At 39.8% G+C, this 27996-nt stretch overlaps 1 protein-coding gene across 2 annotated transcripts; it reads left to right on the forward strand.

The window, feature by feature from the left end:
• Positions 1-13: 13 nt before the first annotated feature.
• Positions 14-27990, forward strand: LPA3 (Low PSII Accumulation 3). Of its 2 annotated transcripts, XM_089155425.1 has the most exons (12): positions 14-392; positions 563-593; positions 5053-5145; positions 5222-5284; positions 5487-5598; positions 23968-24053; positions 25244-25302; positions 25450-25552; positions 25626-25686; positions 26379-26461; positions 26557-26637; positions 27532-27989. In XM_089155425.1, the coding sequence occupies exons 1-12, from the start codon at positions 64-66 to the stop codon at positions 27589-27591; spliced, it is 1161 nt and encodes a 386-aa protein (XP_089011551.1). In that variant the 5' UTR covers positions 14-63; the 3' UTR covers positions 27592-27989. The 2 variants fall into 2 exon arrangements, with proteins under 2 accessions (XP_089011551.1, XP_089011550.1); XM_089155424.1 differs by lacking the exon at positions 25450-25552 and having other exon boundaries at positions 33-392; positions 25574-25686; positions 27532-27990.
• The last annotated feature ends 6 nt before the right edge of the window (positions 27991-27996 follow it).

Consider the following 27996-nt stretch of genomic DNA (forward strand, 5'->3'; position numbering starts at 1 on the left):
CCTCTCGTTCCCACTCAGTTCGTTCGGCCAAAACTCAAGACTTCACTGAGATCTGAAATCGCCATGTCCATGGCCTTCTCATCATGGAACACACGCTCTATCGTTTCTTCTTTTCCTCAATTTTGTTCGTTTCAAGCTACTCGTCCTCCTCTTCCTCTTTCATCTTCTATCTTCTCTGGTTCTTCGTCTACCAAGTTTGCTTCTTCCCGAGTTTACTCAAAGTTCCGAAACAGTGAGGTTCGAAGCAGCGCCGGAGAAACTCCAAGTGTCAATCCTACTGCCGGAGTTGCAGTTTACAATCCCAAATCATATGAAGTCCTTGTCTCTGATGCTACCGACTGTCTGATTTATGCTCTTGACGACGGGAAGACTCGTTTGGAGATTGATTTCCCGTAAGCTTTCCTACTCCCGATTGAAAAAACCCTTTCCTAGTCCATATCACTTTTCTTCTTCTGGTTGTCTGTCTCACTATGTGAATTTGAGTTGGTTGTTTCTTTTTTCTTTTTCTCTTTTTCTGGGCCTCACTCATTTTCACTGTGCTTTCTTTTGCTGGTGCCATCAGACCTTTGCCAAGTAGCTACTCTTCTTACAAGGTACTTCAATTTTCTCCCGAATTTTCTTTTTCTCTCTCTCACACACACAGAGACCCCTTTTTTTATTATTATTATTTATTTTGGGGGGTGAAGGGGGGAGGAGACAGAGGAAGCCAAAATGAGTTTTTCTTGGCTTCCTTTATATAGCCGTTTTCTAATTCTAGCCTCCAATTTTATGCTTTCGTATGTTTGTTTATACTTCTGGATTATTTCATACTCGTAATCTGAGAGAATGGTGGGCATTATCCCCAAAATTCTGAAATGGAATAAACAAAGGAAAAATTGAGTGTTAATTGAAAGCATTTTTTGTATCTGGCCTTTCTAATCTGGAAGGCCAGAGGAAACTGTAATAGAAAAACAATATTCTGAAAGATGGATGCCGTCTGATGGATAGTAGTGTGAGTAATATGGGTTTAAGGTTTAGAGAGGAAAGCCTGAGTAGCCAAAAGAAGCCATCGTAGGTAATATATCTCTACTGGTCAAATCAGAAAAGACAACCGGTTAAGTTGAGGTTTTGTAGGTTTTATGTGTTCATGTGGCCAATGCTGCTCCTAGAAGAATTCTAGGAGTGAGAATCGGGTATTTTTGGCCCCAAGGAGTTTGGGTGGTCTGTTGCAAAATCTCCCAGCCCAGGTATTTGAGAACCCAGTCCCCCGGTGATCCCCAACCCCCACCCACAGCCAGCAGAAAAAAAGGGGGAAAAAAAAAAGAAGAAAAAGGGCATGGCTGGAAATGGGGTCTATGCTAGTTTAGAGAATGAATTAGAGGACAAGAATAGAGCTTGTTGGGGATGCAGTGAGAAGACAATGCATATAGTAGTGAAATGAAGAAATATTTGTTGTATTAAAAGAAAATTCCTATAAGATGTTACTTTCTTTTAAAAACGAATAGTGACATAGTGCTTCTTGTAGATACTAAGCATCTATTGAAATTACCCACCCACAAAACTTAATTGCCAGCAAGGATGTATATTTTGAGTATATAGTTGATGTAGATTCATGGTTAAAGTAGCTTGTTGATGTAGAGTTTAGGGTTTAGGGGTTTAGGATTTGAGGGTTTGATGGGTTTGGGGTTTTTGGGTTGTAGGGGCTTTAGGGGTTTTAGGGGTTTTTTTAGGGTCTTTATAGTTGCCCAAGGATGGAGCCAATTGGATGTTCAAAATGCATTTTTAAATGGTGAATTATCTGAATAGGTTTACATGGTTCCACCACAGGGTTTCATTGATCCAGAGAGACCTACTTATGTATGTCACCTTTAGAAAGCTTTATATGGTTTAAAACAAGCTCCTAGGGCATGGTCTCATTGGCTTGGCAATTATTTACTCACTCGGGATTCTCACAAGTCCTCATCTGACACGGCACTATATCTTCATACTTCAACACATCAAACAGTCTGTCTTCTTGTATATGTGGACGACATTGTCCTCATTGAATCTAGTTCTTCCGAGGTTAATTCTGTCATTATAGCCATTGGCAAGGAATTTGCCATCGAAGATCTCGGTGACTTAAAAAACTACTTTATAGGGGTCGAGGTCACTCGCTCATCTCATGGTTTACATTTCTTCCAGTCAAAATATTCTTCAGATCTTTTGCGAAGGACCAATATGCATGAAGCCAAATCAGTAGCAACCCGACCTCCATCACCAAAGCAACCTCGAGGAACCTCCCCTCTATGATGATCCGTCCCAGTATAAAAGTACAGTGGGTGCTCTTGAGTATTTGACTCTCACACGCCCATATATAGCATTTTCTGTCAATAGGATTTGTCAATATATGCATCACCCTACAATTGATGATTGGGTTGCGGGTTAAACAAATTCTTCATTATCTAAAAGAGACCCTATCCCATGGGATTCTAATTCGGCCCACAACTAATCTTTCTCTCATTGCCTTTAGTGACGTGGACTGGGCCGGTTCAACTATTGATCGACGATCTTGGACCCTAACTTGATTTCTTGGAGTTCCAAGAAACAACCCACTATGGCCGCTCCTTTATAGAATCTGAGTACAAAGGGGTTGCTAATGCTACCAGCCTACCACTGAGTTGATATGGTTATGTCAGCCACTGCGTGAACTTGGGATTGTCAATTCTACACCAACTCAATATTGAGATAATATTGGAGCTACTTACCTTGTTGCTAATCCGGTCTTCTATGCACGAACCAAACACATTGAGATTGATGATCATTTTGTTCGCAAACAAGTCGCCACCAAAAGTCTTTCAATCCGATTCATTCCCACAAGAGACCAAATCGCAAACATTCTCACCATAGGTTTATCTACTCCGAGATTCAAAATTTTAAAATCCAAGCTCTTTATCTATTCCCAACCAATGACCTTGCGGGGGAGTGTAAAGGATAAGCCTCTAAATTCAAATTCTAATTCAAATCCACCGTAACTAACTTTGTCCTTGATTGATTTTATCTCCAACCGATCAAGAAGAGTTTGAGTTATGGTTTGAGTGTCAACAACTTGTAGAGTCTGATTGTAAACAAGTTGTAATTCAAATTCAAATATTCGAATTGTAATTCAAATAATGTTAATATACATCTCCCACTCACAAATTTGAATGTGGAAGAATTCTTTCTCAAGAGTTCTCTCTCAAATGAAATTCTAACTTAGGGTCTAACTTATTGAGTTCTCTCTCAAACGAAATTCTAATTTAGGGTTTGAGGTTTGGGGTTTGGGGTTTCTATTGAGTTCCTATTTTTCTTATTTGTGTTTTAGAATGTAATAGGAATGCTTTCTCTTTTGTCTTAGTAAGCATGCAAGTCATCCAATTATTCAGGATAGTGAAGAACCAATATTCAGTATTCAGTTGCTATTTTTCCTATTCTTCTTAGTAAGCATGCAAGTCATGCAATCATTCAGGATAGTGAAGAACCAATATTCAGTTTGTCTCTAATTGAAGCTTGTGTGGCATATTCTTGCTAGTTTGATAGTTTAGGACTAGTAACTAGTATGGCTTTGAATAGGGATGGTTGGTGTAAAAGGATCCATTTAGCTGACCCCATTTGGTGGTTTAGGATTTTATTGAGTTCCTTGTTTGCTAGTTTATGTTTTAGGATGTAATTGGAAAGCTCTTTCTCTTTTGTCTTAGTAAGCATGCAAGTCATCCAATTATTCAGGATAGTGAAGAATGGAATATTCAGTTTGTTTCTCTGAAGCTTGTGTGGCATATTCTTGCTAGTTTCATAGTTTAGGGTTTAGGGTTTCTATTGAGTTCCTATTTTTCTTGTTTGTGTTTTAGGATGTAGTAGGAATGCTTTCTCTTTTGTCTTAGGAAGCATGCAAGTCATCCAAATATTCAGGATAGTGAAGAACCAATATTCAGTTTGTTTCTAATTGAAGCTTGTGTGGCATATTCTTGCTAGTTTCATAGTTTAGGACTAGTAACTAGTATGGCTTTGAATAGGGCTGGCTGGTGTAAAAGGATCCATTTAGCTGACCCCATTTGGTGGCTTAGGGTTTTATTGAGTTCCTAGTTTGCTAGTTTATGTTTTAGGATGTAATAGGAAAGCTCTTTCTTGTTTGTCTTAGTAAGCATGCAAGTCATCCAATTATTCAGGATGGTGAAGAATGGAATATTCAGTTTGTTTCTGACTGAAGCTTTTGTGGCATATGTCTTGCTAGTGTCATAGTTTAGGACTAGTTAACTAGTATGGCTTTGAATAGAGCTGGTTGGTGTAAAAGGATCCGTGTAGCTGATCCCATTTGATTGGGTTAGACTAGTTGAGTTGAATTGTAATACTTCATTCTGTTATGCTATCCTTAGAATTTCATTTGTCCCACTGCTAGTTCCTTTCCATCCATTGCCTTCTAAGCATATCAAATGAGCTAGTCACAGTTCTAGCTGATTTCCGTCTACCAGCATTCTTTCCTTAGGTCTTCCTTATTAAGTGTGGCCCCTTTTGACATTTGACTCTTGATTTATAAGTCTACAGAAACCCCTTTTTGTTGCTTCCTAGGTTCATCAAAATCTTACTTTTCCCTTTGGAGTTTCAGGATAGCAGCTGTAGCCCCATTTACAACCTCCTTTTGTTTGCTGAAATAAGTATTCCTCTTTCTTCATCACTTGTTATTATTTATTAGTTTATCGAAGCTCACAGTCATTAGGAATGTTTTTATAAGATTTTGGGGAGGTCATCTGATCCAAGTAAGGATTGGTCTAGACCACTGTAAGCCCAGATCCATATCCACTGGTATTTGGCAGAATCAGTTGCTAAAATGACCTGTGGTTCTTCAATATAATCAGCTACAGCTGGCTCCTTAGAGCTGCTAAATCTGTAAATATTCTTTTTAAAGGCATTACCGAGTCTGTGCTGCTCGCTTCCCGATGAATCCCCTCCAAGAAGGTTTGTTCGTGGGACATAGTGCATTGTCTTCTTAACATTTCCACAATTATATTCTTTGCTGGATGCCTTCTGCTGATAACATGTCAAATCCTGAATATGTTGAAGGGATCTTCAGATGAATTCAATGATGCCAATATCCAATTAGCATTAGCTGTTGTCAGGAGACTCCAAGAAAAGAAAGGAATCAGATGTCGCATTGTAAGTTGGAATTCATACTGTCATGAACTTTAGATATATATACTGTAGAAGGTAAGATCTAACTCTTAAAATTCAGGTGTTTCCAGACACGCCAGAAAAGCGCAGGGCTACCCAGCTCTTCCAAACAGCTCTTGATGGAGTATGGACATTCATAACATAATTTTATTTTCTGTTTTACTGATGTATTTGAGGGGAAGTGCATGTAGTTCAGACATTGATGAATGCAAGTCTGGTTTGCATCCAATCTCTCCACCTACTGCTTTAAATTGCCATCCTTGTTTCTCTGAAAATCCCATTCTCTCTCTCTTTTTCTTTTTCCTTCTTTTTTTTTTCTCCCTCAGATTGATGGTGTAACCATAGGTTCGCTGGACGATATCCCCAGTGGGCCTGTTTCGTCATTCTTCAAATCTATCAGAAGTACTTTAGACTTTGATTTTGAAGATGATAATGAAGGTTGGTTCCAGAAAACTCAAAGCTGTATCATCTAAGCCCTTTCATGATACTTAAATTTCGATCCTCTTTTGAAATGTAACATAAGTTGTTCCTGGATTTTTTATTAAGTGGCCTTTTATTACTGGTGTTTGGAAAATTGAAATATCAATCCAATATCATTCATGTTAGCAACATTTGGTCAAACTGTATTGCCACTAACCTTCTTCATTGGCCTAGTCGATTTATGAGTATGAAAATGGTTAGATAATCACTCAAGATAATATGAAACCAGAGAACTACGAAGAAGATAAGAATAACACACAAGATAAAAGTCACTTTACTAAATTTTCCAACCTTACATTTACAATCTAGTAGTCTCCTTTTATAGAGCAAGGAGAATGAAATGAAATGCAAACTCACTCTACACTCAAATGAAATGCAGTGAGATATGTTGAGCATGACATCATTGCTTGCGTATATAACATTCTATATTACATACTTTATATTATACACTCTATATGGGACACACAAGTACACAAGACTCATACAACGAGCTTAATCAGAATCCAAATCCCAGTCATCCTGATCATCATTAGATGGACTTTCCAGAAAATCTTCGTAATGATCCACCCGATACTCATGCCAAACAGAGAGTATATACGCAACATCAGGATCATTGAGTACATGATTCAATTCCCATGCATCTTCAGGGCCAAACAACTGAGCCGGGATACTGGCGGGATTGATGCCATTAGTTTCAGCCATATCAACTTGAAACTCACGCCATTCTTCACAATGATTTTCATCGCCACAAAGTGCATACAGGTCATGGTCTATAACAATGTAAATAGAATGACTAGCATTATAGAACATAAAATGGTTTTGGGAGCTTGAGCTTGGGTCCTGGAGGGCTAGATCGGTGAAAGTGGTGAAGGTGATCCTGGTCTAGATGGAAAAGAATGATTGCCTGTTTGTCATGGTGTGATTCAAAGAAGAGGGCGTCTTCGAGAGTTGGAATTCAGCAAGAAGCTTAGCAAGTAAGCCTGTGTCTTCGATATATATCCTTCGTTCTAGTGTCGAATAGCGGGTTGGTACCGAATGAGGAGGATAACTGTAGCAGACACATTCTCGGAGATACTAGGCAAGTGCTGATGTAGGAGAAACCCTAGAAACTAGGGGACCTACAAAGTGGCTACTAGACTCTTAGAATTAACGCCTATTCTTGACAGATAGTAAAGAAAGGAATTTTGCAGCACTTGAATCTGATTTATCAGCATGTAAGCAGTTAAAGTAGAGAAATAAACACGATAAGTCTTCTGGTAAGCACAACTAAACAAGAATCAATAGGAAACAAGGGGATGGGGATCTTGGCACCATAATACTAAATTGAATGCAAGACTATTAAGAAACTTAAAGAAAATAGAACTATCCTAATCAATATCAGATTTCTAACAGGAATTCAACAATTAACAATGTAAAGGGAGTCTTAAGAAGTTTTTGTTTTAAACAAATAATTGAGAAGTATTTTAGGAGAGATAATGTTACCTACTGATCTTGGCTGCAAAACAGGGGTTAGAAAGCATCTAGGAACATAAATAATAGAAAGAAAATATTTTGAGAAGTGGGAATCCTAGGAAAGGAGAAAATAATATTCGAAGTAATGGGTATCCTAGGAAAGAGAGTAGGTGATAAGAGAGAGGGAGAGAAAAAAAGAAACAAGAGAAGGACGGAGACTAACAGAAGACAACTAGACTAACAAGAAGGAAGAAAGAAAAAAAAAAAGATCGTGGGTTTGGGAGAAGAAGAAGATTTCCAAGAAAGAAACTAGGTCTTTTTTTTTTTTTTTTAAGAAAAAAGAGAGTAGATCTTTGTAGAGGAGAGCAAGGAGAAGTTTTATAGTGGGAAATAAAGGTGAAAGGAGGAGAGAAAACTTACCCGGAGAGAGAAGAGAAACGACCCGGAGGAGAGAGAGAGAGAGAGAGAGAGAGAGAGAGAGAGAGAGAGAGAGAGAGAGAGCAGCCGTGAGCTTTTTCTAATTCTTTTTTTCATCCAAATTGCCCAAAAACGAATTTGATACAAGGTTTAAATAAAAGAATTGATTCCTCACAACCCTACATGTTTAATTCCCAAAATAACCCCAACTTAAGTTGTATATATAACCCAAACTCAAAATAATTCAAAATTGGGCCCAAACAGACTCTAGGCCCAGCCCATAAAGACTAACAATGAAATCAAAATATTTAAATAGTAAACTACTACCCAACCCACTAAGACTAAGAAAAATAACATGACAACCGCCATGAGCGGTGTTTCTCATCGTCCATCCACATAGATGCTGTCGTGGGATGATCTCTACGTCGGCGTCGTCGGTAAACTCGAAACTGCTCACTGATGTCTTCATCAATTCTCCTCGACTTTGAAGAATTCACCTCCGGTGAATAAAGGCTCTGGTAGTACTCTAGCATGTCTGGGTCAAGTCGTTGTAGCTCTGCCATCATGATCCAAGTGCTGTCGATCTCAAGATGCCCCCACCATTTAACTAGGAATTCTCTCAGAACCTCCCTCTTTTGTTGTTGTAACTCTCTCATCAAGAATCTCTTCAACTGCCTCAACTTTGTTGTGAAATTTAGGTATAGGTGGTACTGAAGTAGTAGGGAGTGAAGGGGTCATACCAGCAGGGTCATCAAAGACAAAAGGAAGGGTGTCAAGGTCATCTGGATAGAAAAATGCAATAGTAGGAGTGCCATGGAAGGGGACAAGGTCCTCCACATTGAAAATATTGCTGATTCCCATGTTAGTTGGTAGATTAAGAACATAGGCATTAGCTCCTATTTTCTTCAGAATCTCAAATGGTCCTGCACTACGAGCATGTAGCTTGCTCGCTTTACCTTTAGTGAAACGTCATGTCCGATCCTAACCATCACCATGTCTCCTTCTTGAAACTCTTGCAGTCGTCGATGCACATCAGCTTTGGACTTATATTGATCATTACTCAGTGTTATTCGTTGTCTTATACTTGCATGTAAATCAGATATGTGCTGCGCAAAAGACTCGGCTGATGGGGAAGTCCTAGAGCTGGACACAGCTGGAATAAGGTCTATAGGAGCCTTGGGCTGGTATCCTAGACAAACCTCAAAAGGTGACAGATCAGTGGTTCGGTTCTTAGAGCTATTATAGGCAAACTCGGCTTGGGTAAGGACCCGGTCCCAACTAGTAAGGTACTCTCCTATAAGACAACGCAACAAGTTCCCTAGACTTCTATTAACAAAATTGTCTGATGTGTGATGTGTATCTGGATTACTTTGCGAGGCAACTAGAGCATAAACAACTCTTGACTCTTTACACTCAACTTCAATTTCTTGCTGATTTAGTATGCCAAGTGTTTTAGAGCAAGTTTCTTTGATGGTGCTGCCTTTATGCTCCACAACTTTTAGCTCTTTTGGGGCGCTAGGGGTCAATCGGATCTTTTTCCCTTTATATTCAAAGATACAGATGTTAGATTTCCCATAGGTAGTGACATCCCTATCATATAACCATGGTCTCCCTAGAATGATGTGAGCAACATCCATCTCTAAGACATCACACCACACACTATCCTCATAACCAGCAAAATGTAAGGGAACTAAACACCTAAGGGTTACAGGGATAGTAGACTGATCGACCCAAGCAACCTTGTACGGTTTGGGGTGGGCCTCGGTTTGAGCCCCATTCTGGAAACAACACTTGAGCAATTACATTCATGCGCTACCACTATCTATGGCGACTGACGGTTCTACCTGATGGCAAGTGTAGGTAATAAAAATATTAGTCCGTCGCCAATCATCAATATCTTTGGGTTGTGATACCATACAACGCACAACCCAAGCTAGACCCATATACCTATCAAGATCCTCATCGATATGTCTTCATCTGGTCTATGGTCTTCATACTCGGCTCCGATCGTCATCCCGATCTAAACCACTGGTTTTGCCCTCCAACATAAAGGTTTCTATTAGGGCATTCCCTAGCACATGCCCAAATCCTTGGCATTTGAAACACCGAGCTGGCCAGCTTTCATGGGGGAGTTCCCAAAATGCCTTTACCCGTTATCAATTGGGTTTGTGGATTAACAGGGGTCTTTGGAAATTGGTAGTGTTAGGGTAACCTAAAAAGACGGCTGAAAGCTATTCTTTTGAAAAAGTCTTAATGGACGCTAAGTTCTAGAGCAATCCTAAAGGCTTGAGGGACACTCGCACTAAGTGGGGTGCAAGTCGTGACCGGATATCGGAGTTAAGTCCAGAATAAACCTAGAAAGTGTTTGCTCAACATCTACAGTACGGCTTCTAATCTTAAGTTCATTGAATTTGGCCATATACCCATAGTTAATTCCTTGCTTTAGGGTGTTCATTTCATTCAACAAATTCAGCCATAGGTGATAGGTAAGAACTCCCTTTTAAGCCTTTCTTGCATCTCAACCCAAGTGGTCAGCTCAAGTCCTAGATTGTTCTCTTGGTACTCTAATTCTGTCCAAAAATCTTGGGCAGCCCCAGAAGCTTAATCTTAGCAAACCTAAAGCGAACCTCTTCCGACATATTATAAAAATCAAAGTACCGTCCATTTGTCTAATCCAATCTAGTAAGACTTTCGCATCTATTTGGCCATCATAAGATGGGGCCTCTACCTTGACTATCCTCCTAATATCGAACCTCTATCATGGGTGTCAAGAGCATCATGCTCATAGGTTGCATGATGCATAGGACCAAGATGTCCACGTGCTCCACGACCTCTAGCCTACCTCTTCCATTACCTTGGAAATTATCCCCGTCTATCAAGATCCTCAAGGCGGTGGTCAAAGTTTTGGAGGTCCACTTGGTAGTTTTCATTCCTAGGTCCATTGGCTTGAGTATTATGTCCATGCTGCTCTTGCTGTCCCTCATGGCTGTAAGTCGTGTTGCAAGGGTCCGAACATTACATCTATGGCCTGAATGGTGGTGGCTTGGGCTGCTGTGCGCCCTTTGGTTATTTAACCTTCGAGTTGTTTGAATGGCCTTTAAGATCTCTCCATTTTGTTGGAGCAGCTGAGCAATTGGTCGGGGTCAATTGGGCACTGATGAACCAACATATTGGAATATTCGTTCCACGGGTTACACCATACACACGACCTAAAGACACCTAAACTAAAACCAGCAATTCTAACAACTCGAAACCTAAAAGTCCAGAAGACGACACCAAACTTGGCTCGATACCAAAATTGATGTAGGAGAAACCCAGAAACTAGGGGACCTACAAAGTGGCTACTAGACTCTTAGAATTAACGCCTATTCTTGAAGAGATAGTAAAAAAGGAATTTTGCAGCACTTGTAATCTGATTTATCATGCATGTAAGACAGTTAAAGTAGAGAAATAAACACGATAAGTCTACGTAAGCACAACTAAACAAGAATCAATAGGAAACAAGGGGATGGGGATCTTGGCACCATAATACTAAATTGAATGCAAGACTATTAAGAAACTTAAAGAAAAATAGAACTATCCTAATCAATATCAGATTTCTAACAAGGAATTCAACAATTAACAATGTAAAGGGAGTCTTAAGAAGTTTTTGTTTTAAACAAATAATTGAGAAGTATTTTAGGAGAGATAATGTTACCTACGATCTTGGCTGCAAAACAGGTTAGAAAGCATCTAGGAACATAAATAATAGAAAGAAAATATTTTGAAGAAGTGGGAATCCTAGGAAAGGAGAAAATAATATTAAGTAATGGCGATCAGGAAAGAGAGTAGGTGATAAGAGAGAGGAGAGAAAGAAAAGAAACAAAAGAAGACAGGAGACTAACAAAGACAACTAGACTAACAAAGAAGGAAGAAAGAAAAAAAAAAAAAAATTGGGTTTGGGAAGAAAAGAAATTTAAAAAAAATAGGTCTTTTTTTTTTTTTTTAAGAAAAAAAGAGTAGATCTTTTAGAGGAGAGCAAGGAGAAGTTTTATAGTGGGAAATAAAGGTGAAAGGAGGAGAGAAAACACCGAGAGAGAAAGAAAAAGACGCAAGAGAGAGAGAGAGAGAGAGAGAGAGAGAGAGAGAGAGAACACTGAGCTTTTCTAATTCTTTTTTTTCATCCAAATTGCCCAAAAACGAATTTGATACAAGGTTTAAATAAAAGAATTGATTCCTCACAACCCTACATGTTTAATTCCCAAAATAACCCCAACTTAAGTTGTATATATAACCCAAACTCAAAATAATTCAAAATTGGGCCCAAACAGACTCTAGGCCCAGCCCATAAAGACTAACAATGAAATCAAAATATTTAAATAGTAAACTACTACCCAACCCACTAAGACTAAGAAAAATAACATGACAAACTGCCTATGAGCAGTGTTTCTCATCGTCCATCCACATAGATGTGTCGTGGGATGATCTCTACGTCGGCGTCGTCGGTAAACTCGAAACTGCTCACTGATGTCTTCATCAAGTGCATAACAAGAGAAGCAGAGGGCTATTTTATGTACCACAAAGAGATTATGAAAAACACATAGCACTCCTTTTCGAATGTATAGGTATGCTGGATGTTGAAAAGAGTGAGATAGGGGTAAGTTGGATGACACTTGAACCAATCTTCCGATATCCCAAACCGAGAGACAAGAACTGCAAGAGTGTCCTGATAAGTAGATCGGCAATGGCTAATAACAGCACGACGAGAGATGTCACTGTATATGGGAGGAGGGAGATTAGAAAGATGAGCTGGACTAATGTTGTCATCCGACGAGTCATCGTCTGAGGATATAGGGGGGCGAGAAGAGGAAGCTCCAGGGGTGAATGGGAAACAAAGGGGGAGAACAAATTGGATGCATGAAGGTGGCTTCAAAGGTCTGGAGAGAAAGTCTGCTAGTACATTCTATTTACCTTTGACATGCTTGACTATGAAAGACCATTTACTGAACCATTGTGCCCACCAGAGGAGTTGAGAATCTGGCAACATTTTTGGCTTAAATTGGAGCATACGAGGGAATGCTGTCATATCCATCTCAATCAAAAAAGTATGACCAATGAGATGAAATTGGAATTTCTCAATACCACGCTTGACTGCAAGGATTTCCTTGAATGTGCTGTGGTAGGACTGTTCTACTGGAGTGAAAAGGCCACTTTTATAACCACAAACCTATCTCTTGCCTTGAATTTCTTCCAAGAGAACTGTTGCCCATAGTTTGTCACTGGCATCTGTCTGGAGGATGCGGGTACGTGTGGAAGGAATTACCAATGGAGGGAGTTTTTGAGCAATTTGCTTGATTTTCTTAACTGCTGCAGTGTGCTGGTCAATTCATGGAGGGGCATTTTTCTTGAATTGGTCATACAACAACTGTGTGTACTCCGCTTTGCGAGGAATGAATTTTGTCATGTAATTGACAATGCCAAGAAACTTGTGGAGTTGAGAAATGGTAAGAGTATCAGGGAAATCCAAAAGAGATTTGCCAATATGAGGCTGGAGAGCATAAGAGCTGTCACTGATGGTGACTCCAAGGAAATCAATGGAGGAGGTTGCCAAAGTGAACTTTGTGGGGGATAACATGACACCTGCTTCTGTGGTGATCCGGTAGAATTTTTCTAACAATTGCTCATGTGCTTCAAGATTGTCCGAGAACAGTAAGATGTCATCAATGTATATAAGAGCTTGGCTTTCAAGAGATGCATACAGACATAGCATGGCCTTTTGGAAGAGAGAATGAGCTGTTTTGATTAAAGGGACATGACTGTCCATTGACGATGGTGACCTGGAATGCAGAATGCTGTTTTGTGCCATTCTTCAGGATGGATTCCAAGTTGCCAAAATCCTGCTTTTAGGTCAAACTTGCTAAAAACTCGTGCAGAAGATAGCTGGGCAAAGAGTGTCAGCCTATGAGGCAGGGGAAACTTATCGTCTGCAAGGAAAGCATTGAGAGGCTGGTAATTGATCACAAAACGAAGCTTTCCACGAACTTGTTCTACTCGCTTGTTCACATAGAATACTTCACAAGCCCATTGAGATGTAGTTGGTTCAACCAATTGTTGGGCTAATAACTGCTGAATTTCTTGCCGAGCCATAGCAAGGTGTGTAGGGTTCATTCCAGAATGACTTCCCTTTGTCGGGTTACATCTTCATTTTTCTTGAAAGGAAGTCGAATGTAAAATGTTGGATTATGCCAAAGAGGATGGTCACAATTCTGGAGGAATTCTGTATGACTGGAGGCACAACAATCTCGTAAGAATTCCAAGGGAAGTGTAAGGAAAAGTCTGGGTATTGTGGTCCAAGGTAAGAATTGTTTTTTGTAGGTAAGACCAGATTGGCCCAACGAAGAGAGGATAATTTGCTAAGGATATCAAATCCAATAAGCAAATCCTTGCCTGGAAGATGCGAACCTAATACGGTGTGGTGAAGGACAAGGGTTGGCAAGAGCTTTATCTTAATGGGGTTCTTAGTGATGAGATTTATAGAAAAAGATTCCCCATTTGCTGCCAAGAGAGGTTGATGGCATGTCTTCCATGAATCAGGAGGGAGTATATCAGGGGAAAGCATGGTAAAAGACGCACCCGTGTCAAAGTATGCAATGACTTTGATTGGTCTGGTCCATGCTGTTTCTTGGATGGTCACAGGGGCTAAGGGAAGGATGACAGAGGTAGATTTGCAGGATACTCTGGGTTGGAGGGAAAATTTGATTCTGCTGTAGAGGTTACCTGATACATTAGTCATTCTTCTTCGCCACCAGAGGTAGAAAGTTCTAAGTCTGAAAGAGCTTCCAGGAGATCAATTCTAATGAGTGTTGCATCATCTTCTTCATCACAGAGACTATAAAGAGATTCAACATCAGCATCAATATCATCTAAAGAAGCAAGATTGAGGAGGAACTGATGAGCCATCTGGATGAGCTTTTCTTTCTTTTTCTTGAGGTCTTTTCTAGGGCAATGTTTTGCAAAATGACCTTTCTATCCACAGACATAACATTTTTCGGAAGTCTTCCCACGAGATTTTTTCTTTCGAAGAAACTTCCAATGCCTGCAGGATTTTTTCCGGAGAATAGGTCTATCCTTCTTAGATCGATGCTTGTCATACCGAGAAGAATCTGTAGTTACCTTTTTAAAATGAGACTTCTTCTTGGTAGGACACGTACAATTGGAGTCTTTGCACTTAATCTGAAGGTGAGGAGGTATTGCATGAAGTTCCAAGCTTAACTTTTGTTTTCTCCCATTGCTGCAGGACTATATGTTGTCGGCAGAGCTTATCCAGAGAAGATAAGATAGCTTGGTAGAGTTGACCAACGGAGTTGGAATCAATGGTTTGGCCTTTTGCTACAAGATCTTTGAGAGCATCTGTGCCAAGTGGTTCAGGAAATGAATTCACAAAGACTTGCTTAAGGTTTCGGTCATCAAGTCCGCTGAGGACAAAGAACTTGGGGAGCATACGCTTGTAATGTTTTTGAAGATCTTCTTTTGTCTAGGGAACAACATTTCATCTTGAGGAAATATTCTCTTTCTTGAACATTTCGTTAAGCTAAATCACCAAGAAATTGACTGTACAGAGCAGAGATGAACTGCAACAGAGGTAATTGAGCCTATTGTAATTGTCTATAAGCACCAAGACCAAGATACCATTCTCTCAAAGCACCAGTTGTACGAGTTAGAAAATTACAAATGGCTGTGTTGTCCGAAGAACCTTCATGTAAACGTTCTGCCGTGAGCCAAGCATGAAATTCTTGAAATCGAGAAGGCCATTCTGTAACTGGTATATCATCCAAAGTGAAGAAGTGCTTTGGCTCATGGTTTCCAAAAGGAGTGTATGCAGGTGTGAAGGGTATGGTATTTGATCTTCTGGTATAAGGTCATCCACAATAGGATCAAGGGTGAAACCATCTAGATTGGCTGAAAATAAGTGTTCCAAAATAGGATCTTCAGATATTTCAGATTCATGCTCAGATTCAAGTTCAAATGGGCCAGAAGATACTGGTTTGGCAAAAAGAACCATGGGTTCGGGAGTTTGGACAAGGGTCTGAAGAAATGAGGTTAACACATTGGGATTAGTTGGGGGTTCAAGAGATCCACATGGGTGTATGAGAGTTTGGAGGTGGTTTTCTTTTTGCCAGGTTTCGTTGTTGCTCACATACTTCCAACAAGAGATCTGTAGGAAATTCTCTTTCATTAGAAGAAGGAGTTGGAAAACCAGAAAGTGAGGGAACTGGAGCAGGGGAAGCTTGTTGGGCAAACTCTCGCAAAAGATCAAAAGACGGATAAGATGGTGCTGGAGGTGATGGTGGAACATATTGGAATGGTGTTGTCACCTTCTTAGGCATGTATTGAGGAACTGTTGGGACAGAAGAAATAGGAGCAAAGCTTGTGGGCTGGAGTTTCTGCAACTACTGCTGTTTGAACTGGAGTTGAGATTCATAAAATCTTTTCTCCTTTTCTTTGGCTGCCATGGTAGAAGATACTACTTGGACATTTGGATTCATGACAAGCTGCATAAGTTCATTGTGCAATTGTTCAACTTTACTTTTCAAGTACCTGAGATCATTGTTGATCTGCATGAGCTGCATGGAGGTATTTTCTTGATAAGAAACAATTTTCTGTAGATAATTGGTTCGAACAAGTGCATTTTCTGCTTGCCAATTAAGAGCTGCTTCTAAGGAAGAATTTTCAATTTTCTGGCCATCTGGAGGAATAGTGTTAGGAGGATTAATCTTCCACACATGCTTTCGTTGTTAATCATCTTCAAAAGTATCAGTAGGAGGAAATGACTTGCTGATGGAAGAAGAACTGCCATGCATCATAAAAGAATGTGGTGGAGAAGAAGGTTTGGCTGCTGAAGTCGGGCAGCATCCTAGAGAGCATGGTTTTTTGGAACCATAAGCCACAATAAACTGGTATTTACCATGTGATTCGCCAAGGGGATCCACATTAGGACATCCTTGGCGGTAGCGCTCCCAAAGAGGATCATGCTTCTAAAGTCAGGATCTGGGTCTGGATTTAGAAAGTTCCAGTTCATCGTCCTTACCAAGGCAGTCTGAACAGTCACAAACATCAAAGAACTTGTGATCAGAAGGAGATTGGAAAGCATAAATAGGAGACCCATCAGATGAAAAAGCTTTAATCGGCACCCGAGATAACTGAGGCTTCTAAGGGAAGTCCATAGGAACAAGCATAAAAGCCATTGGCTTAGGGAACTTGATTTCTTCCTGTCCTTCTCTAAGTTGCTTGTATGTTGGATTTGTAGAAGTTAAGGCCGGAGGTTATTCAGGTTCAGCATGACTAGCTTCATAATTTGTAATCCATGAATCAGGAAGAAGTTGTAAAAGCTCTTCACGCGGGATCTGTCGAGGCACTTGAGTGGCAGTAACCAACTGATTTGCGTCAACCTTGATGAACAGAGCGTCCTTAGTATGTCTAGTATCCAGATCAAAAGAGTGATTCTAGAGCCGGTAACACATCTGATAGTGAAGAGTGGCTGCTATAGAGCCTGTTGCCTGAGGAGCACCAGTGATATGCACTAGGAGCTTCAAAGCCTGAGGGAGCAATAGATCTGCTAATGGAATGTTGTAATTCAGGAAAATTGTGAGGAAGACCGTGCCAAGCATTCGAGTAGTCTGGAGATGACTAATAATGGCATATGGATACTTAAGAAATCTTGAATCCAGAACATCGACTCGGGAAACTGCTGGAATTCCCTTTCTGCCATGGAAAGTGATAGAAAATCTAAGAGCACCAAGATGCAGATGCGTAAAGCCTTGCAAGAGCCACTGCTTAATGAGATATGGAGATATATCAATAACAAAATATTGCTCCTTGCGAGTGGAATCCACATGGAATTGTGAAAAACTGCTAGCTTGGACTATTTCTTTAATGGCAGGGGTTTTTCAAGACTTCAACAAAGTTTTAATAGTACTAGATCCAGGAGTCTTGGGGAAAATGGAATAGGGATTGAGCAAAGGAAAGTTAGTGGGATGGATTTGGTTTGCAAATAACACCTTTTCTTGATCAGGGACATAGTTAATTTCGTACAGAAGATCGACCTTAGGATTAGAAGAAAGAGGAACAGGTGAGAGGTTAGAGGAGGAAGAAGTAAAAGTTCGAGGAGGTTGAAGAAGACTCGTGACAAAAGAGACAGCCTTAAGATAAAATATGCAAGGAAGAGATTCTGAACATGAAGATCTAGACTAGCTAATTGAGAAGACTCATGTGCCCCTTTTCTGAAAGCAAAGATGAAAGTGATCAAGTAATGAAAGCTCGAACTCATTCCAAGCTACAGGGCTGAAACCATCATTATAGGGAAAACCCTTCCACGCTCAAGGACCTTTTGTTTGAGAACAACCGTTAACTAGATCAGACATCAAAAGATCATAAGATCATAAAGGAATCCATAAGAAAACTCAAAGAGCTACTGGAGATTTAAAAATGCCACAGATCTAAACCCTGCACCTGGTATCTTAAGAACTGCAAGGAAAGTTAGAACATAATGAAGGAAAGAAAGAACAATATGCTATGCACACCACCCATCACCAAGTCAGGCGGCAAAGCCAGTCGTATCTAGTTATGTGGTCCGAATATGAATGCAATTGTCAAGTACCAACTATGTGTTGATATTCACTTGGATTAACAGCTCTAATACAAAGCACGTGCTTAGGAAAATCATGGGGACCAATCAGGTTAATATACATACAAAATTGTTGTGGTTTGTATTCCTCATTGATGTTCATTTTTGTGAGTGCTCATAGTTTATGTGATTCATTCAAAAGGTATCTTGGTAGTCACATTTAAAGAATTTCTTGTCATATTTTAAAACTTTAGTTGTGTGATTATATCTATGCAGAATTTGTTTACATTCATAAAGCATTAGAGCAGGCAGATCTGTAGGCTCTAGAGGATTGAAGCTGTGAATAGATTTGTTTTCATCATGATATATATATATTTTTTTTTGGATGAATAAATAATATATTAAAAGGAACAAAGCAACGAACTACAAAAAGGATCCAAACAAGAAAGGATCAAAGAGAAGGATGGATTTGGGAGTTGAGCTCCCAGGAAGCAACAATGAGCTTGTTCCTTGGGGAATCAACAACCGGGGGATGGGAATACATATGATTCTAGAGGAAACATCAAAATGAATAGCATTCCAAATTGAGTCAAGAGAGCAGGATTTGGAAGTCCAGCGCCTGAGATTACGCTCCCACCACAAATGATGGACCATAGCACCAAAGACAAGCTTACCAATCCGGTCACAAATAAAGGTATCCGAAAAGTTACTCAAAATCCATGACCAATCACGATCAAACCCAAATGAGCGACGGGAGCGGGGCCAAATGTTGGCTAGGACTTTCCTCCAAAGAGAACTAGAGAAAGGGCAAGAAAAGAACAAATGTTCGATGTCCTCAGTACCATTCCAACAAAGGATACAATTGGGGTTTGCAGGGATGTGGCGGGTGATAAGGAAAGCTTGGGTTGGGAGAGTGAGGTTTAGGGCTCTCCACAAGGGTGAGGAGTGGCGGGGAATGTGACGTTTAAACCAAACCAGGGGGCCAGGGGGGGAGGGGGAGGGGAACCAAGTTCCAAGCCGAAGAGGTGGTGAAGGTGTTAGTGGTGGAAGGTAGCCATACTAATGTGTCCTGGAGGGAGGAGGTGATGGGGGGGGGAGGGAATTCCAGACTTGTGTGAGACTAGGGTGGGGGAGAGGAATCCAAGAACCATCGGAGATGAAGCTCGAGAGAAGGGTGGATTTGGGAATGCGGGTTTCATAGACAGTGCGGGGGGGGAGAAAAAGGAGAATACCCATCGGATGCCATGGATCTTGCTAGAAATTAGTAGAGGAACCAAAAGAAATTTGGCTGGAAATGACATGAAGGGCACGAGGTCGAAGGAGGAGAAGTGTCCTCCAGATCCAAGAAGGGTTAGAGGGGATAGGGACAGTCCAGAAAGAATCTGATTTGAGAAGGTAAGAGTGAACCCAATTAACCCAAATGGAATCTTGTTTAGAGACAATTTTCCAGTTGAGTTTAAGTAAGGCAGCGGAATTGACTTCTTGGATCCTTCGATTTCCAAGGCCCCCCTCAGCTTTAGGCCGATAGATGTTAGACCAACTAATGGGGCAGAGGAATCTCGAGGATTCCTAGCCCTTCCAGAGGAAGGCACAGAAGAGAGATTCCATTGCCGACGAGATGGACTTAGGTATCGGGAAAATGCCACACCAATAAAGATAGGAGGATTGGAGAACGGACCGGATGAGCTCCACCCTTCCAGCAAAGGGGAGGAGCCGGCTTTCCTAGAGTTGAAGACTCTTACGGATGTGATCGAGCATGGGGGAATAGTGGTGGTGAGAGAGCCTACCAGGGATGAGAGGGAGATTGAGTTAGACAACAGGAAAGGATCCAAGCTTGAATCCAGAAAGATTTAGGAGGTTAGAGTGAAGAGATTCGGACACCCCAGAGAGGAAAATAGTAGATTTGTCGAGGTTGACTTTATGACCAGAGATGGACTCAAAGAATGTGAGGGCAAAGAGGATAGAGGAGATGGAATTGTGATCAGCTTTGGAGAAAATCATGAGATCATCAGCAAAGGCAAGATGGGTGAGATTGAGGGATTTGCATTTGGGAATGGGCGAGATCAGGAGCTGATTCGTCTTGGATTGGAGGAGACGAGAGAGAACTTCTAGAGCCAGGGAGAAGAGGTAAGGAGAGAGGGGACACCCTTGAAGAACCCCGACACAGGTGGGGAAGAAGCCAGCCGGAGAGCCATTGGTGATAATTGAGAAGAAGGGGTGGATATACAGACTTCAATCCAATGAAGGAAGGAAGGAGGGAACCTCATGGCAAAAAGGACATCACTAATAAAATCCCAACGGATAAAGTCAAAAGCTTTGTAAAGATCAACTTTGAGGAGAACAGTTAGGGAAGTGAGAAGATCTCTCAAACCCCTTGACTATTTCTACACAAAGAAGAATATTATCCGCAATGCTGCAACCCGAAATGAAAGCGGTTTGGTTGGCACTAACCAGGTTTGGGATAACCTTTTGGAGCCGATTCCCAAGGATTTTGGAGATAAACTTGTAGAGGAGGTTACAAAGGGAGATCGGACGGAAATTTGAGAGGGAGGAGGCACCAACCTTCTTGGGAATAAGGCAAAGAAAAGTTTGATTGATAGAGGAGAGCTGGGAAGGATTGAGGAAGAAACTGCGAACAGCACAAACGAGATCATCCTCAATAATATCCCAAGCGCTAGAGAAGAATCCCATACTAAATCCATCAAGGCCGGGAGCACGATTAGATTTTTGGGAATGAATGGCCCGAAAATCTCATCATGGGAAGGGATAAAGTAGAGAGAGGAGAGAGCATGGGGGTCGATGAATTTATTGATGAGATCAGGAGGGAGAGGGGGCCAAATTGGGAGGGAGGAAGGAGAGAGAAGGTTAGAGAAGTAGGAGACAACTACAAAAATATTGTTCTTTTGTTTAATTAGGAAGCTTTTCACCCTTGCTTTCGAACCCACTCAGTTTTCTCATGTGTCTTCATTAGAAAAATAAAAATTAAGAAGCCTCTTTGTACTGGTTTTCCATGCTATGGCTACATCCTTGGGATCCATTAAAGCAATCGGAAACTTAATCTGTTAAAACCATGATTTTAGATACTGTTGGGCTAAGTGAGTTAGTTACTTTGTGTTGGGCTGTGGTACTCTAAATTGACAATTCTAATTGATCATTTCCTATATGTTACCTTTTATTGAGGTGTCTTCTCTCCTCTTTGTCATTTCATGTTTGTCATTTTGAGTTGGTCTCAGGGTAACTTGAACATGACACAGATATTTAACTCATCATGTTTGGATTAGGAGTTCTCATCTGCAACTTATGCAGGTTGAATAATATCTTGTTACGCTTGACTTCTGAGATGGCATATGACCCTTCCCTCCCTGCCTAGAACTAGTAGTGGTAAAACAGTAAAAAATATTAGAGAAAGAAAAAAAGGTTCGGAATATTTGTATGAGTTTTACAGTTTTATTACTGCAATGTGACAATACAATGTCATTAAATTTGGGCAACTCTCAGTGGAACATGAATGAAGATTTCAGAAGTAATTCTAACACTATTTGGAATCTTGGAGATGAAGTTGATTCTAAAAATTAAAAAACCATACTGATATATGTATTCCGTCAAATATCTGTTCACATACTCTATTCATGCCCAAATCATTTAATCTTGGTCAGGTTGGTAAGTTATTGATTAACTTCTTTAATGATTCTCTGAAGTTTTAGTGTGGAAAACCTAGGTCTAATATGTGAATGTCAAACTACTGTAATGTAGTCGTAGATTAATAGATGATCAACTAGGAGCAAGTTCTTCCAAGAACTTGATCAGAACCGACTTATGGGACAAAATGGTTTATGTTTATGTAGGTTTGGTAATAACATATGGGTGGGTTTATGGTGTAACCTCAAATGGTGAGTTGGGGACCCTTGCGATGAACCTGTGTATGAAGTGCTAATGGAGATGACAGGCTGAATCCACAACCTAAAACCAGATTCTTGGAATTCAATTGCTAAGATCCTTAACCAACTAGGAGTTGACAAACCTAGGATCCCAGGGCTGGATTTCAAAACACCACTCCCAATAGTCCTGTGGACTGTAGGCACCAGACCCTTCCACAAGGGAACAAGAAACTCAAGCCTAGCTGAATTGCATAAAACTGAACTGTAATGTCTGGTCTTCCCTTGGAGGCACTACTGGCCAAAATTTCAATCCTAAAAGAAGAAGTGCATGATAAATCCTAATAAAGAAAAGACTTCTGATCCTTCTCATGAGTGGAGGCCTTTAAGACTCTAAATAACACTTTAAACATTATGAAATTGACTGAAATTTCCTTGTGACTTAGGGCAATATAACATCAAAGAACAACTTGAATAAAAATTAAACTAGCTAATCTATTTCTTATTCATGTTTAGTAGTCATGGTTAAGGCCCGTAGAATACATAAACATATGGGACAAAGGCCCAACACCCATATCTATCAATCCTAAGTTGATCTCAAAGGAAATAGTTTAATCTGGTTCTGGTCCTGCATCATACAGCCCTTATGTGTGGTGTATGATGCAAGGGGACTAATTCTGTGGTTCTTTATGAGTACTTTATTTCCGTACATGCACAGCTATACAAGAGTAAAATATCAGGAAAGAAATGGTGTGAAATTACTCAAAACCAAATATGAAAATCTTTAAATATATGGTGTATGATGCCAGATGGCCAACCCTGCAGCTCTTTTTGAGTACTTTTATTTCTGCACATGTATGGCTGCACAGCCTAATGTGTTAAATATAATTTCTGTCCCAGCTCAATAAATTACCAAATACTTTCAGCTTGTGTATCATATATCAGTTATCATACTGGGTGGCTGGGTGCATTTATTTAGTGGAAGATATTATGTATGGGTAGAGGTTTCCTACACTGTGATTACCCTATAATTCTGCCCATGGCATGTCAGATGAGACAGATAGACGTGTAGGCACCCTGCTCACATGTAAAGTTTCAGCCCATTGAATTGTTTTGAAATGGAAAATTAAAGCTTTAAAAATACAGGACAATTGGAGAATGCGTAGTGTTGATTATAGTACCATAGTTGTGCATGGACATACATGTTGCATAGTATACAGGAGGGGACTTGATTGAATTAGGCTCTGGAATTTAACACGTGACTAACCCGGAATTGATACTATCTATCCAATGGTTGGAATTACGACATTTTCTATCCAGGTAGCTTAAAGTGGTCTACTGTCTAAGCAGCCCTTTCAAAACCAGGCCTGAAGGAGTAAAATGTGCAACAGCCCTTCCTATCTAATAGAAAAGGATCCCATGATCCTGAACAGATCTTACCTGGGATCGTATTTGAGTAAGCTGAGAAAATAAGCGCGCCAGAACCAGCTGAAAAACTCTACAGCGCGCGCTTATTTCCCCTTTTGAGGATCAAAGGCCTTATTGAGAAGGCTCCAATTCATATTCAATCGTCGAGATTAAAGGAGTTTGGTTCCTTTGAGAAGGGTGTGATACCACCACCTATCAGGCCCGACGAGCGGTCCACAGAGCTGCATCCCTAATTATGAGCTGTACAGAAAAAGAAATATTTCACCTGCAATGATTATAGTGAATCAGCTTCTACCAAAAAGAAAAAATTATAGTGAATCAAACGTTCTAGGCCTAAGTCCTGTAAGGTAATTATTTTGCAACTTTGTATTAGGAAAAGGAAGAGGACCTGCCATATATAAGCAACTCCTTTCTCTCTAATTTAGTATTAATGTTGGTTGGATGTGTGAGCAGAGAAATTCTTGTGCAGCTGATTATCTAATAGTTTTTGCAAATTGTAAGTATAATTAAAATGTACCTCTTGACGTTCTGTGGGATTTCATGGGATTGCAGGTCGCTGGGAGTCTGACGAACCACCATCATTGTTCATGTTTATTAATTGTAGTACACGTGAACTTTCTGTGATCGAGAAGTATGTGGTATGGTAACTGCTCTAAAATACTCTTATCATCTTCATTAATGCTTTGATATTTTTTTCAAGATCTCAACTTGTTGACTCTGTTAGTTTTGTGTTATCATTTAAGGAAAAATTTGATCCTAACTTTGAACTTGTTACTTTTATATGTGTTTCTAAAATGATGTAGATACGCTTTGTTACACATATAGAATCCAATTGGCAAATCTAAAATGGCATAGAACACTGTAAATTGATTTCTTAGAGGATCCAGCCTTTTTGCATTGGACGGGTAGTTGAGTAGGAAATTGTTTGAAGGGATTGGATAACAATGTCAAGCCACATGTTCCAGGAACTGGGTTTACAGATTACTCTGTTGGACCAGTGGTCATGGCCAGGTGTCAGAAATCAGCTTATTTACTGCATAAATTGACTGGAAACGTTCAGAAAGGTTTCGTTTCTTTTTAAAATAATCCATGCTGATGTTAAATCGAAAAACTCTGTGGGTCCCTATGATACATGTCAACCATGAATTAAAATATGATCCATTTTAACCATAAACAGTCCATAACAATTGCTAGAAAGAAAAAAACAATCCAGTTTAGCTAGACACATGTATTCATGTTTATATAAACGAAACTTACCAAGATTCATTTCTTAATACATTTACTTTTGCATTTTTTTGTTTCTGCAAGAATCAAATAATAGAATCTGTGTGCATACTCTGTGTTTGTATTCTTCATATCAGTTTGAAGAAGTCTCATTGTCCTGATCACACAATCATAGCTTCATTAAACCCTAGTCTAGAGGATGTATATACTCTCCAATGATGAACAAAAATGGGAGAAAATGCCCTTTACTTACCTTTATCTGAGGCCTTGAGTTATAATTGGCTGTGAAAGATTTTCATACATTGGCATTATGAAAAGAAGCAATAATTTTAGTTTTGTTTGTTCCAGCAACATAACGACTTTCTAAGTTGCCCAAGTTAATCAGTTGACATTCTGAATCTTTAAACTATTTCCTTGGACTTGAGTCAATATTTGTTAGAGGATTAAAGTTGGGGAGCCGAAACATAATGATCCTCCTTGTGATGAGAGTTGCATATCTTGTACATGCATCAACCCTATTATGTAATTCCTGTACTTTAGGTGTTTCCTTCCCATGTGTTATATGTTTGCATTACTATATCTTACTTTACCCATCATTTTGCAGGATAAATTTGTTGAATCTATCCCTGCCCTTCTTTTCAATCTTGAGCTAGACACATTGCGGTAAGATTATATTACATGCTAGCAATCGTCAGATAGGTTCCTTGACCTGTTCCTTTTTTTTTTTTCCATTATTATTATTATTTTTAAAGGTTTTTGGGTGATAAAGTTGATTCCTTTTTTGAAATTATGTGTCAATTTACTTTGCAGCGCTGACTTGGGTCTTTTTGGGTTCCCCACCAAAGATTTGCATTATCGATTTCTTTCTCAGTTCATTCCTGTGTTCTACATTCGAATAAGAGAGTACTCAAAGGTATTTTTGTGAATGTCTCAGTCAGTTGTTGCCACCGGCTTTGAATAATCACTTGGTTTCTTTAATACTGAAGACAATTGCAGTTGCACCCTATATCATAAATTACAGTGGCGCATTGTTTCGCCAATACCCTGGTAAGACATGGAATACTTAAAGCTGAACCTTTTAGAAATTATATTTTGATTTACATGCCTTATTTTCTTGCTTTAGTTTCCTTTGAGAATCTAGTTATAATTTTTTTTTAGTATGAAAATCTTCTGAAGAAATGGAGACTGCAGAGTAAACTGACTAGAGCAAGGAAATCAAGTTAGCCTGCATGAACTTCAAAAACACATGCAATTCCAATTTTGGTTGAAGTCTCTTACTTTTCATAATTCTCTATATTTTGACCATTTATATTTCATGCTGACTTTCTTCACTAAATTCATTGGAGCATTATGGTTGTGCTACTGAAAATGGATACAAGGATATATGGATATTACAAATCGCATAGTATGTAGCCCTGGAGCATCTGAGGTCAAGTTAGGATTACTTGCTTTTATCGTCTTAGTATTTGTGATGGCTGCCCTTTGTGCTGCAGTTTAGGCTCAATCATAGAATGTTGCTTACTTGCTGCATTTAGTACTGATTCCAATCGCTAGATAATTTTGGTACCTCTTGTATAGTGAACCTCTTTTGTTTATATTATCATTTATAACCTGAATATTGAAAAGAAATGTAAAAACATTACAATCCTGACCTGTTATTTTGCTTAGAAGTGAGATTTTGAATTGATGCCCTCCCTATGTCCACTACTTTAACCACATTCTGCATAGTACTGCTGCAGGGCCCTGGCAGGTAATGCTTAAACAAACTGATGGTTCTTATGCTTGTGTGGCTGAGAGTGCTGCTCGTTTCACGTTGGGTGAAGTAAACAGTTTTCTAGCCCAACTAGTTCTGGTTTTCATATCTAAATCATTTAGTTTTATATTTTTATTGATTACATGACATCCTTTTTCTTCCAGACAAAGGAAGAACTGTTGAGGGTTCTTGGCCTACAAGAAGAACAGGGAAGCCAACTGGAATTTCTTCGTAGGGGCTACAAGGTTCCTCCTTATGTCTGACTGGCTATTGTACTTTCTTAGTTATACATTCTCCTTTGATTTTGTGGGTCCTGGTGGATTGATGCTATATGGTGTTGTGAGCTGAATTCTGTGATGGTTACTGTAACCCATTGTACTGATCTCTTTCCTACTTCCATTTATGTTAGTCTTTGTACTCAGGTACCATTTCTCCCCTGGCCTCTTCTACCATCCCTTCTTCCTACTGTGGTTATTACTTATACATTTATGCAGTTCCCTTACTTCATTCAAGTTCCATATTGCCACTGATCTTGTTGTTGACCTGCCTATTCTGATTTCAGTTTCTACTCTGTTACCTAGTTCTCAAACTTTATTTATTTATATTTATTATTGTTTCTACTCGGTTTATACATCTGATTGATTTTTGGTTGGTGTCAATTCTCTCTGCATTCTGATTTTATTCCTCAGTACTTAACCTGGAATTCTGCTGCTAGCTTATCTCCCACTGGGTCTCACTGGCTTGGCTTAGTGCTGCTGTGCTGCATATAACCAGTCCCCCTTAGTAACTCAATAATATTAAGGTGGATTTTTATGATCTTCATGCCATTGATGTGGTAGTAAATCCCTGCCCATTTTAGAATCTTCTTTATTGGGCAAATCTGAATTCCATATGATTTACTTTTCTGTTGGTTGCCAACAAATTTAGGGGCTAATCAACTTGTGATTGGCCTCATCCTGGAGGATATACTAGAATCCTGAAGATGCCTTATGTGATAGTTTCTTGCCTACTTTCAAAAACACATCCCACCCCCATGATTTATTCTTTCACCACCCTTCCCTCTTCGGATAATCTTGTACAAGAAGAAAAATATACCGGCTTGAGGATGCAGCTGACTTCCCCTTTTTTCTGGTGTACAGAGCACAACTTGGTGGGAAGAAGATGTTGATTTGGAGTTATATTCTGCATGGCGTAATTGAGAAGCAGCAGGATGCTGAACTATTCAAACAGAGAGGCATGCAGTGCCATAAAGAGTGTCACGGGCCATACACTAGAGTTTCGAAGATGAGAGGTCGATAAAAACAGCGATTCCAGGTGGACCCTTACGGGTGACATCTTTGTCATGCATCATACTTGGTGCCTGTTGTATTAATATTTTGCCTCTGTAGATTGAGGCTGCTATGCTCATTTGTTTCATCAGTCCCCCTCACAAAAAGGAATGTAGAAGGGGGATGAACAAAGAAAAACAAGATTTCGGCAGGATTGTTTCACATTATAACCATTGCCATTGATGCCAGTGTTTCTTTCATTGTTTTGGGTTAACAACGCTCTGCAGGTCCCTTGTGTTTTCCGAATGGATGTATGTCCAATGGATGTATGTCCTT

The sequence above is a fragment of the Hakea prostrata genome, chromosome 5 (assembly GCF_041222555.1).
Source record: "Hakea prostrata isolate BN-2017 chromosome 5, UWA_Hpros_2, whole genome shotgun sequence".
In the NCBI taxonomy this organism is placed as follows: domain Eukaryota; kingdom Viridiplantae; phylum Streptophyta; class Magnoliopsida; order Proteales; family Proteaceae; genus Hakea; species Hakea prostrata.

Coding starts and splice junctions, on each gene's coding strand:
- LPA3 (XM_089155425.1), top strand. CDS start 64: ATGTCCATGGCCTTCTCATCATGGAACACACGCTCTATCGTTTCTTCT. Junction 25,303..25,449: donor CTTGAGCTAGACACATTGCG/GTAAGATTATAT, acceptor TTTACTTTGCAG/CGCTGACTTGGGTCTTTTTG. Junction 25,553..25,625: donor GAATAAGAGAGTACTCAAAG/GTATTTTTGTGA, acceptor TTAATACTGAAG/ACAATTGCAGTTGCACCCTA.